The sequence below is a fragment of the Penaeus chinensis genome, chromosome 24 (genome assembly GCF_019202785.1).
Source record: "Penaeus chinensis breed Huanghai No. 1 chromosome 24, ASM1920278v2, whole genome shotgun sequence".
Lineage (NCBI taxonomy): Eukaryota > Metazoa > Arthropoda > Malacostraca > Decapoda > Penaeidae > Penaeus > Penaeus chinensis.
In genome coordinates, this window is record NC_061842.1 from 2,623,669 (window position 1) to 2,635,768 (window position 12,100).

The following is a 12,100-nucleotide window of genomic DNA, read 5'->3' on the forward strand; positions in this document are numbered from 1 at the left end:
TTCTGCCTCACATACATACCAGCTGGATTTTGCATTGCATTGCAGGGGCAGAACACGGCTGCAGCCTCCCTTCACTCAATTACTTACCCACTTACTCACACTCCGATAACTCACTCATACTGACAGTCACTCGTATTCACACTTACTCATAGTTACTGACACACTTGCTGATTCTCACACTCACTCGTACTGATTTACGCTCACCCTTCCCCCCCCCCACTCAATCAGTCTCAATCACTCTTTCAATGTCATGCTTGCTCCCTCACTCTCGCTCACTCCGGCCGGTGCAACGAGCGTGACCAAAACGAGAGGATTGTGAATACTTACTCCTCTTATTGTTTTAATCGCCTTTTGCGAAAGGGATTCGTTTAGGTTACGACTTGCCCGAGGGAGGAGAGCACGCTCTTACACGCCTTGTACGCGCATACATGCTGCTCTAGCATTGTTATTCGCTCGCACGTTCACTTGAAAACATGCACTCGCATGTATGCGCACACGCACACGCGCACGCACACGCACACGCACACGCACACACGCACACGCACACGCACACGCACACGCACACGCACACGCACACGCACACACACTCACTCACACTCACACTCACAATCACAATTACACTTACACTTAAACTCATACGCTCACTCATCTATTTACTCATACTCACCCCCACACACCCACCCACTCACCCACTCACTCACAATTTCACAAAGGAAAACAGACGTCCCACATCCTTTCCGTTTATCATATCCTGTCCTGATATCCTATGTGACGTTTTCGTGGGTAACTGTCATTATTCGCGCGTTTTTCTCTTTCTGAATTTGATTTGTTCTTTTTGTCTGTCGGTCTGATAGATATTCCTTGAACTTGGATCCTACAGATGAGTTCGTTTCATTGGGAGACTTCCGGTTTGTTGCTGAAGGAACCGTTTTGTGAACTAGGGCACCAGAGGGCACGTCTTGCCCCCTCCTCTTGCTCCTTTTCTTCTTCCTCCTTTTCTTTTTCCTCCTACTCCTCTTCCTCTTCCTCATGCTCTTCTTCTTTCTTCTTCTCCACTTCGTCCTCCTCCTCTTCCTCATCCTCCTCTTCCTCTTCCTCATGCTCTTCTTCTTTCTTCTTCTCCACTTCGTCCTTCATCCTCTTCTTCTTCCTCACCCTCTTCCTGCTCGTCCTCCTCTTCTTCTTCTTCTTTTTCTTCTTCTTCTTCTTGCTCCTCTTCCTTCTCTTCTTCTTTTTCTTGCTCCTCCTCCTCCTTCTTCTCTACCTCCTCCTCCTCATCCTTTTCCTCCTCCTCCTTCTTTTCCTCCTCCTCCTCCTTTTCCTCCTCCTCCTCCTTTTCCTCCTCCTCCTCCTTTTCCTCCTCCTCCTCCTTTTCCTCCTCCTCCTCCTCCTCCTCCTCCTCCTTTTCCTCCTCCTCCTCCTTTTCCTCCTCCTCCTCCTTTTCCTCCTCCTCACTCCTCCTCCTCCTCCTCCTCCTCCTCCTTTTCCTCCTCCTCCTCCTCCTTTTCCTCCTCCTCCTCCTCCTTTTCCTCCTCCTCCTCCTTTTCCTCCTCCTCCTCCTCCTTCTCCTCTCCCCCCCTCCTTCTCCTCCTCCTCCCCTCCCCTCCTCCCCTCCTCCCCTCCCCTCCTCCCCTCCTCCCCTCCTCCCCTCCTCCAGTTCTTCCTCTTCCTCCACGCTGTCACCTTCAGGTCGGGCAAAGTGCCATCTAGGAAACAGGGGGAAAAAATATCGACAAAATATTAGAGATTTTGTGTTTAGTATCTGTCATGAGTGTAGTCGAAGGTCCCGGTGTGTGGCTGTTGCAGTTGATTCCCACGTAGAAATGGCTGTAGACACTTCATTACTTATATATAGGATTATTTAGCAGTTTCTTTTTGCCTGTGATCCTCTTGTCCATGATTATTATTACTATTATTGATTCCACTATTATCATTCCTGTAAGTCTGACCCCATTTTATTACATCCTTTATGTTGTACGTAGAATGTGACTTCGGTATCTAGATCCCCTGCTTTCTTGTCTGAAAAAAAGTGATTTATTATGGTTGTGAAATAGCCTTTATTTATGCAAGTCTCTGCTTGATTCCCCTCTGCTTGTTTTTGGATCGGGAGCTGCAGATTGGCTTTTGTTGTGCCCCCCCCCCCCTCCCCCGCGCCCCCTCGACCTGCCTGAAGGAGGAGGGGGGGGGAGAGGGGGAGGGAAGGCGGGGCGAGAAGGAAGAGAGGTCAGAGAGGAAAGCCCACTTTCTCTCTCTCTCTCTCTCTCGTTTCTTTCTCACTCCCCTGGCTCATATATATATATATATATATATACATATAGATATATATATATATATATATATTTATATATATATATTTATATTTATATACATATAGATATATATTTATATATATATATATTTATATACATATAGATATATATATTTATATATATATATATATATATATATTTGTATATATATGTATATGTATATATATGCGTGTGTATGTATATATATATGTATATGTATATAAATGTGTATGTATATGTTTATTATACATTATATATGTATATATATGTATATAGAGGTATACTGTATAATACAATGTAGATAAAAAGTGGCCCCCTAAAGTCCTCTGCCCCCAACTGCAAAAGCTAAACTCATCATCCCGAGCCTTCTGTACATAGTCTTCTTCCTGGGGTTTTCCGGCTCGCGTTCAGTCGCAGCCGCCCTCGTCGCCTCCTGTGTCAATATATTGAGCATAAGTCCCGGCCTGTAATATGATTTGCTGATTCGATCTGTTTTTCTTTTTCTTTGCAGGTGAGTGTCGTCTGGCGAGCAGTTGGTTCATAAGTATTGGGCAACGGGGAGAGAGAGAGAGAGAGAGAGAGAGAGAGAGAGAGAGAGAGAGAGAGAGAGAGAGAGAGAGAGAGAGAGAGAGAGAGAGAGAGAGAGAGAGAGAAGGAGGGAGAGTGCGTGTAGGAGAGAGAACGAATGAGCGAATGAACGAGAGTAAATATGAAAATTAGCGTGTGTTCATGTCTGTTTATTGCCTTTGATCTCACGTGTGACCCGCGATGGCCCAGCTCGGTCCCCCAGGTAAGTTTCAAGGGCGTTGAACTGCAACCAGAAGAACGTGAAAGGAATTTAGAAAGGAACCGTAATCGAGGCCGTCTTGTTATGTTCATAAGACGTGAACAACTGAACATATCAAGCCGCCAGCATGTCTAGAATGGGACTGCCTTTGTTTCTTGAAGAGTTGACATTTAGGTTTTCTCATAATTAATCAGTCATTGAAAGGGATCCCCCGTATGGTAATGTTAAGTAATAATTGATAAGTTTCGTAATTGGATAGATAATGAAATTGAGCATTTATCCGGCCAGTGTTTGGTGGGCATAGAAACCGGCCTGTCACCCTTAGGTCAATAATCTATCAATGTTTCATCGAAGACGCCCATCCTTCCTTGTCTTGGAGGGCGCGAGGACGAGCTGGGGAAGAAGGGGGTGGATGGCGAGAGTGAAGGGTGGAGGCGGGGATGAAGGATGGCCGTGAGTAATTGGGTGGACGCCTGTGCTGACCGAGCTCGATTTTGAAGGTCGAGCCCCCGCCGAGTGAAGACCTTGACAAGCAGGAAACCGTGCCAACGTCGGCTCGTCCGTCTTCACGTGATCGGCGACTGATACTTTATCAGCATCGATAAGGGGTCTTACGCAATGGGCGCCGACCAGGATGTGAGATAAGGGGCGGAGTTATACCGGCCAGCGTGACAGGCCAAGATGTGAAGGCCGAGCGAAGATGTGAGGGAGGCTCGAGGTGACGGGCGGCCTGGAGCTGCAGTTTATGTCATTCCATACTATGCTGTATTTTCATTTTGTTTGTTATTTTGTTTTTCCGGTTAATATCCTTCGTAGGATTGCTGAGTAAAGACTGCAAGAGGTATAGAAGGAGGTGGGCGTGCGCGTGCATGTGTAGGTTTGTGAATGTCCGCGTACGTGCGTTAGAATACACTGCATGTGCTCAGATAGTTGTAAATGAGGAGTCTTGACTCTGAGGGAACAGCATATTCATGTTGAAGTTGGAAAATGTCTCGCTATATATCTCTTTCACAGTGGATACCATGTTTAATAGGACCTACACAGTTCCTTTAACAGTTTTAGCTGAAGTCTCGTAGGCGTTTGTGTAGTGACGAGAGTGGTATTGATCAGAGGCCTGAGAGGGCAAGGGCGGTTGCGTGGGCGGCCCTGCCAAGCCTCGCGGGCGGGAGTAGGCTTAAGGCGGCGCTCCTGGTCGGCGTCGTCGCCTCGCTCGGCTGTCGCGCCTAAGACGATCAACTTGGATTTCGAATTTGATTTCCCTTGGCCGTCTGGGAAAGTGTGGGCCCGGGAGGTAGAGGGATTTCGTTCGGATTTTGTGCCTCTCTCTTGGCCGCGCTGCGTCCCGCGGCCGGACATTGCAGCGGCGTCCTGAGTAGCAGCTGCGGTTGTGGGAGATGAGGTGGTTTGATGTCGACGGCGGGAAGAGAGGAGGCGATGGCGAGTAAGGGGTGATAATGAGTCAATTATGAGTCATCAGCGGCGGAAGGGAGTGTCCGCAGGCCGTGGTAGCGGGAAGCGAGTTGCCTCGAATGTTTGTCGTTTCCAATGGGAGGTCGAGAGCGCGGCGCTTCGAGAGCACTTGTGGAGAGCGCGTTCGGAGGGTTCTGCTGCCAGCCAGATGCGCCTTGGTGCCATGTGCTCTGTTGCCCTTAATGAAAGCTTGATTACCGTGGAATGGCGGTGTTAATGGCAATAAACCTTAAGGTCGGGTGGGTGGGGGAGGGGGCGTGTCTACGCTATCGAAGACAATCTGGCAGCAGTTTACGGCTCATCATGGCACCAGGAAGGGGGGAGGATTTCGCTGTCCCCCTCCCCCCTCCCTTCTCACTCCCTCTCCTCTCCCCATACACTCCTTGTAGGTGGCTTTATCAACCCAATTATTGATGAAGCCATTCATTACCCGTTGTTCGTGGCGCGTAGGTCAGGTGTGGCGTGTTGAGGCCACACCCGCGAGGCGCCGCTTCCACCGCCGCCTCCACCGCTGCCGCCGCGTGGTCTGGCGCGCACGCCAATCGCTCGCTCGCTCGTGACACTTGCGTGACTCACGCCGAAAGCCTTCCCACCTGGTGCCACGGTCTGTCAGGGAACCACGTGGCACGCTTTGATTGGCAATAACCTGCCCTATCCCGCCGCGGAGTCTGCTGCAACTGACACTTGCTGGCAGAGCTGGTGTCACTGTTGTTATTGTTGTTGAAGTTGTTTGAAGTTCATTTGCCGCTGTTGTTGCGAATGTAAGAGACAAAGGCTTTCTGATCATCCTTTTATAATAACCTTTAGGAGAGCGAGATTGGGAGAGAGAGAGAGAGAGAGAGAGAGAGAGAGAGAGAGAGAGAGAGAGAGAGAGAGAGAGAGAGAGAGAGAGAGAGAGAGAGAAAGTGAGAGTGTGAGAGACGGTAACGGAGAGAAAGGAGAACAGAGAAAGAGGCAAAAGATATAGATAGGATACAGGGTAAGAAAAAGAGGAGAAGAGGGGAGAGGAGAAGAGAGGAACCCTAGAAGCCATATATAGCCTGGGGTCGGTCCTCCTTACATTATAATTGATAGAGAGCTAAGGACGTTACAGGCAACACTTTCCTAGCCTCTGCAGCTTCCGTTTTCTTCCTTCTTACTTTCATATATGTTTCCTTCTCCTCCTCCTCCCTGTTTTGTTATAACTCCTCTTCTATTCTGCTTTCTCCATCTTTTTTTCTCACTCTACCTTCTCCAGCGTTTATCATCTCGCCATCCATACATATTTTGTCCTTATTCTTGTTTCCTCTTCCATTATTTCATTATTCTATCATCATTCTCCTTCTCCCTCCTCTCCGTACTCTCCGAAAGGAATGGTAAATCCGGACGTCATTATCTTCGTATAATAGTGTGTGTGAGTGAGTGAGTGTGTGAGTGTGTGAGTGTGTGAGTGTGTGAGTGTGTGAGTGTGTGAGTGTGTGTGTGTGTGCGTGTGCGTGCGTGCGTGTGTGTGTGTGTGTGTGTGTGTGTGTGTGTGTGTGTGTGTGTGTGTGTGTGTGTGTGTGTGTGTGTGTGTGTGTGTGTGCGTCTGCGTCTGCGTCTGCGTGTCTGCGCGGCTGCGTGCGTGTGTGTGTGCTGTATATACGTGTACCCGATCTGACAAATATTTTTCAAACAGTTCGGCTGTCCTTTTAACAAAATAAAAGAGAAAAGTTGTCGAGCATCGTAAATAACAGCTCACTCTTAAAAGAAAAAAAAAAAAAATCGGCATTCTTAGTTCCCCAAGCTACGTTCGGTCTAATAGGGCCGCCGTGAGGATCTCAGCGCCCTCGTTTCCCTCGCATTGCAAGAAAATCGAACGGAAACAAAGGCTAATGACCTTTCGTGTGCCTGTTGTGGTGTCGTTCTCGCAGGTGTCGGAGTATCACGTTTCAGCTGAACATCATCTGTCATGTTTCATCTACTTAAGCGCTCGTCTGTCCCTTGTGTTCCCGTCGCCACGGAGACGCATCGATTGTAACGTAAGCTGCGGTAGTTTTCATTATTATTATAATCGTTAACTTTCATGGGTATATTTTCTGTGTTGTTTTATCCCTTTCGACGATATTTTAAGCATTAGCTTTTTGATCAGGTTTTCTGCTTGGTGCAGTTTCGAATCGAAATGATGCGGGATTCTTGCCTTGATATTTCTCAAATAGCAACGGATTGGTTTCCGATATAAATCGTATCGCGGTGCGCCTTGCATGGTGATATGCCTTTTATAGCTTCCGATATAGTTTAGGGGTTTTCTTTTCTTTTTCTCCAGTTTATTTCATCGTTAGGCAGGTCATGGACATCCCCTGGAGCACGGCATCGTCCCATAATGGTTATGGACTCTCATGGCACGGTCTCGCCGATGCCCCTCGCTCATGGCGCGGTCGGCGCTTTGGCGTTTCGGTTCTGGGGTCGCGATTCCCGCCTGATGGAAGGTGGACGCTAGAGAAATGGATGATGAGCAATTTGATTGCGTGGCTTATATTTGCCGTTGCGGTTAACGGTTAAGTTGATTTAAGTTTTCAATTTTAATCGAAACGGATTTCAGGGATGAGCAGTCGCATGTTTAATGGCAGGCGAAAGAATAGCTCTCCGAGGACCCATATACTGAGGTTCATTTTAAGTTCAGGAATGATAGGTATTAGACTATGTTGATGAATAAGTCAAATCAAATCGAATTTGAGAAAGGGTTGACGCAGTGAATCCCAATATAATCTTTAATAGGCGGCCCCAGTATGCTATCTGTGGCCTTTGCTTTCCTCCGGTTGGAACCTTCGATTCTCTTCCCAGAATATCTCGATGCATTAGACAAAGAGGACCTCGTGGACAGGAGGAATAAATCACAAAAGGAGAAGGTAGACAAAATCCAGTGAGGAAAAAAATCAGGAAAATCTTTGTCAGTACGACAAATGATCGGATTTCCTTTCCCGTCTCATAAGGTGAAGGCGAGGCCAGTGGCGATATTATTTTCATGGCTTACTTGGTAGACCGGGCTGCACACACCCTTCGCATTTTAGTAAAAGTTTCTCATCTCAAAGTATTATTGAAGAATAAGCCTTGTCACTTCCTGGTGCCGTCCTACTACAAGAAATCGTGGGTCTCGCTGTGTAGGCTGCCTGCACTGCGTCAAATAGATGTGGTCGTTGTCCTTCACCTCGTGGGTTCTTCCGCCATTTCCTTTGGCTTTCGAGTTTTTTTTTTTTCTGTTTTCCGGGTTCTTTTTTTGTCAGTTTGATTTCTTCTAGATATTATTATGTGTTTTCTGATTTGGGATTTTTTTTTTTTTTTTTAATTTAAACTTGGCACTCTTCACATGGTTTCTCAGAACTAGAACTATATTATATAGGTATATTTGTGTATATATATATATTTTTTTTTCATATGTTACCTTTGGAGCTCGGACTCTATACATTAATTGAGATTGATTTGAATTATATATTTATTTAGTTGAATACTTTATAAGTTTTTTTTTTTTTTCAATATGATTCTGGGTATGTCATGTTCCTTTTGGGAAGGATCAATTTCATAATTGATCAATATGTTTTTATGGTTTCATCGCCCTGGATTCTTTCTCCCATATCAGTTATTTATTTATTGTTTTCACTTACATCTATATTTATCCTTATTACGTTTATTGATCAAGAGCGAGATGCGGTCACTACGCTATTGTTTACTAGTTTTGATGTCTTTTTATTTGCACGGTATTATGATTTATTTCATGCTATTAATTTCCAAAATATTTTATCATTTATTACCTGAAAATGGTACATGTATTCTAGTTTATGCGATAAGCACACATTTTCTTGTCGATATTTGAAAGCTAGCGACTGGAAATAAGTGAAAGTATGAAGAAAAGAAAGAAAGATAATTGGGAATAATCAGAAAATAGAAGAAACCGCTGCTATTCGAAAGGAACTTATCATACGATGTAGGATCGAGAGTGCCAATTGACCGGCATCGCCATAATCAATACGCGAGAGAAATATTTTATAGTAATTTGACAGGTCGCGTTATAAATTAGGGAAAGTGTGTGGTTTCTCACTGCGCGTCGAGTTTAGTTTGTTGACTGTTCTTTTACTTTGATATGATAGTTCGGCTTTTAGAATGAGTGGCAGAGGTTTTATTAGGGGTGGAATAGACAGGATATGAGGGAGGAGAGGTTAGGGTTGTAGGTAATTTCCAGCAATTGTTTTAGTCTTATTTTTTCGATGGTACAGATGGCTCGAAGCATGCAAAATTACCTCAGTTTAATTTTATGACACGTGCAGATGAAGAAGAAGTAATATTTAAAGTTATTTTAGGATATTGAAGTATAATAATTAAGAAAGTTAAAAAAGCTGAGGGTAAAAGCCCATGATCCCCCCCTCCCCCCTTCCCCCCTCAGATAATGTTGAATTTTCTTTTGATTAATAACGAGGCAGAACGACGAGGAAAACTGATAAAATGGAGATAAGGTAGGTATTGTACAGTTGCAGATCAATGCCACTGTATGAGATGTGAAAGAAGGGGGTGATTCTGTGTGAATGATGAAGAATGTAATTTGATTGATATGGGTTATTCCCTGTTTTGGTTTGTTTCATAGTGTGTGGCTTATTCATATAGGTTGTTGGTGGATTGGCATGGTAAGTGGTAGGTAGATGGTGAAGGAATGATGAGATTTTACATTGTTTTATAATGCAGATATAAACTAAAGAAAATATCCAAATGAATAAGACTGTAGGAAACTATTGCTCTATATGATATGCTTTAAAAATCAAAAAAGAACATGATATAGATGGTAATCAGATAGCATATTGCTACATTGTTTTTGTTTGATCTTTCAATTTTATGCATAAGTCAGTGAAAATTAAAGTTAAAAAAATTAGCACAAAGAGGAGGAAGAAGGAATGTTTCACTAATTTCTGATATGCTTTTTTCAGTTTCCTGGACAACCGAGTGGGAGGTTTCTGGAACTGGATGTTTACCCTGAGCAAGGTTCCTGAGCTGGGCGACACAGTATTCATTGTCCTGAGGAAGCAGCCACTGATCTTCCTCCACTGGTACCACCATGTTACCGTCCTGCTCTACGCCTGGTATTCCTATTCCGACTACATTGCCACTGCCCGCTGGTTTGTCTGCATGAACTACTTGGTCCACAGTGTCATGTACAGCTACTATGCCCTCAAGGCTCTCAAGTTCCGTGTCCCACGCTGGATCTCCATGGGAATCACCACTGCACAGCTAGCTCAGATGGTCATGGGTGCCGCCGTCAACATCTGGGCCTACCAGGTGAAGCAGGCAGGCAACGAGTGCCATGTCTCTTACGACAACATCAAGATTTCCCTCCTAATGTACATCTCATACTTCGTCCTGTTCGCACACTTCTTCTGCCGTGCCTATGTTGTCAAAAGCGAGAAGCAGGTTGGAGCTGCACAAGACAAGAAAGGCTCCTTGGCCTATGAAGGCAAAAGCACAAAAGGCAAAGTGGAATAACCACTTGCAGGTTAAGCTTTGGGTTAATAGGATGTCACATTTCAATAGTTGTATGTCTGTCTCACAAAGAAATAGAGGAAAGTGGTCACCCATTGATAATTCCTTTGAATATTTTTTAAAAAGAAGCATTTATGGTAATGTGCAAGAAGTTATTCTCTGACTTTCCCTAGAATACACCTGCTAGACTGTTGCAGTTTGGAAACAGAATATTTGAATGATTGGTTCATACTAAAGGTATATCAACACAAGCAGCCAGTTTGAATGCCACCTTTTCAGATTTACTTATGAACCAGTGAGATGAATACTGTATTGCTAAAAACATCCAACATAGAATGCAAAACTTGAATATATTTTTAAAACAGCAGTTAATGATAATAATGATAGATCTACATGGTGTTATTACAAAGTATGATCTTCTCTTCCCTCCATGCATTTGAGGAATATTGTGAATAATTTCTTAGAATGCTGATACTGAATATTATCTTTGAATATTGTACTTTCTTTCATAAACTGTCAGGTGTCCATATCTCATAGTATGGGATGTTGTATGCACAAGTAAAAGTATTTACATTTTTCATGAAGCCCTTGTCTTTGGAGTTCATGCTCTTACTGCTTCCTGTTCTTATTTGGAATCTGATATTTCTTATTCTAATTGTTGTCAATGTTTTAAGATAAAACATATATTTGGAAAATCCTGCATGCTTTTGATCAGGTGACTGATTGCCCAGAGAGAATCCAAGTCCTGATCTGAAAAAGGATTACTTGATCAGGTTGTGATATGAGGAACAAATTCTTGGGGTCCATAACTCTAGTGTACTCATCATGTTTTCTGATGAAAATGTTACATTTTCACATATTTCTTCCCCCTCCCTTCATTTATTTTTTCTCATGTAATTTTTCTCCCATGACATGAAAAGGAACTTCATGAACACTTCTGCGAAAGTGACAACCCTTTCTTAGCCAAAACATTCCCCAAATGTCACCTCCTTTCTGTCTTCCTTTGATCTCTCAGATGCATTCCCTTGTCTACATGATTATCTTTGGTTGTTATTTATATATTATGTTGTTATTTCTTGTTTGTATGTTTAATTTGATAATGTCAGAGAGGTATTTGTAGGTGCTGATCAAGGAAGTGTTTGTGGCATACATCTTATTTTTGAGATGACTTCAGTCTGTTTTGTTTTTTTTCTTCTTTTTATGCCTTTTAAGTATTTTTCATCTGCTTTTTTAAAAATATGTTTGTGAGACAATGTCTTTACGTCTCACCTGTTTTTGTACGAGTAATGTATCAATACTAAAAGAAGAACGCCTTGTATAATTATTTTTTTCTCCTTTTCAACGGTCACTGGCTTTAAGTATTCTTTGTTTTATGTGTAAAATGGTCATATTCCATTATTCCAGTATTAAACCAGTGTTTTCTCGCATTTCTTTTATTTTCTATGCACTAATGTCCAAGTAAGAGTTGACCGCATTGCTATTTCCTTCACGGAAGATACCTCAATCCTAATTTTATAATGTCGCATCGAAGTTATGAATGATATTATAAGAAATATCATATCATAAACATGTATATATCATATTTAATTAGAGAAAAAAAAATATTTAAACAAGCAGTCTCAGTACAGATCTCATTAAAAGCTTGAGAAGTAACTGGAGTCCACAAAGGTATGGTAGTCTACCTTCATTATACTGTTATGTATCAGATAAGTCCGTAAAATCAGCTTAGACTTTCGTGAGAAATACTAGAATGACTAATGAGACTAAGAAAAGTAGATGTACAAGAGTTTTTAGTAAAGCTTTTTAATGAAATTCTGATATCTGGTGGATTCTCATTGCATCATAATTCTGTTGTTGATTTATATATGTTTACTTGCAAGAGCCTTTGCTTTCTAATGCAATCTTTAAGATGGTGTTCATAAAATTGTAAGGTAACACAGGGTTAAGGTGGCTGCAAATTTGTTATGAGGAAATATTTTTCTAGTAACATATTCTGAATCTGCTATGGTTTTCCCTAGATGTTCCTATTTATTCTGAATGTTGGTAGTTTTACTTTCCTAAAATGCAAAATCTT

The 12,100-nt window shown here is 43.0% G+C and overlaps 1 protein-coding gene across 4 annotated transcripts in view; it reads left to right on the plus strand.

Moving 5' to 3' along the window:
- Positions 1-11,342, plus strand: part of LOC125038209 (elongation of very long chain fatty acids protein 6-like) — a 102,955-nt gene extending 91,613 nt beyond the window's left edge. For all 4 annotated transcript variants that reach the window (XM_047631618.1, XM_047631615.1, XM_047631617.1 and 1 more), the window contains one exon: positions 9,477-11,342. In XM_047631618.1, the coding sequence (XP_047487574.1) occupies positions 9,477-10,029 (553 nt within the window). In that variant the 3' untranslated portion in view covers positions 10,030-11,342. The remainder of the gene's footprint in view (positions 1-9,476) is intronic.
- The last annotated feature ends 758 nt before the right edge of the window (positions 11,343-12,100 follow it).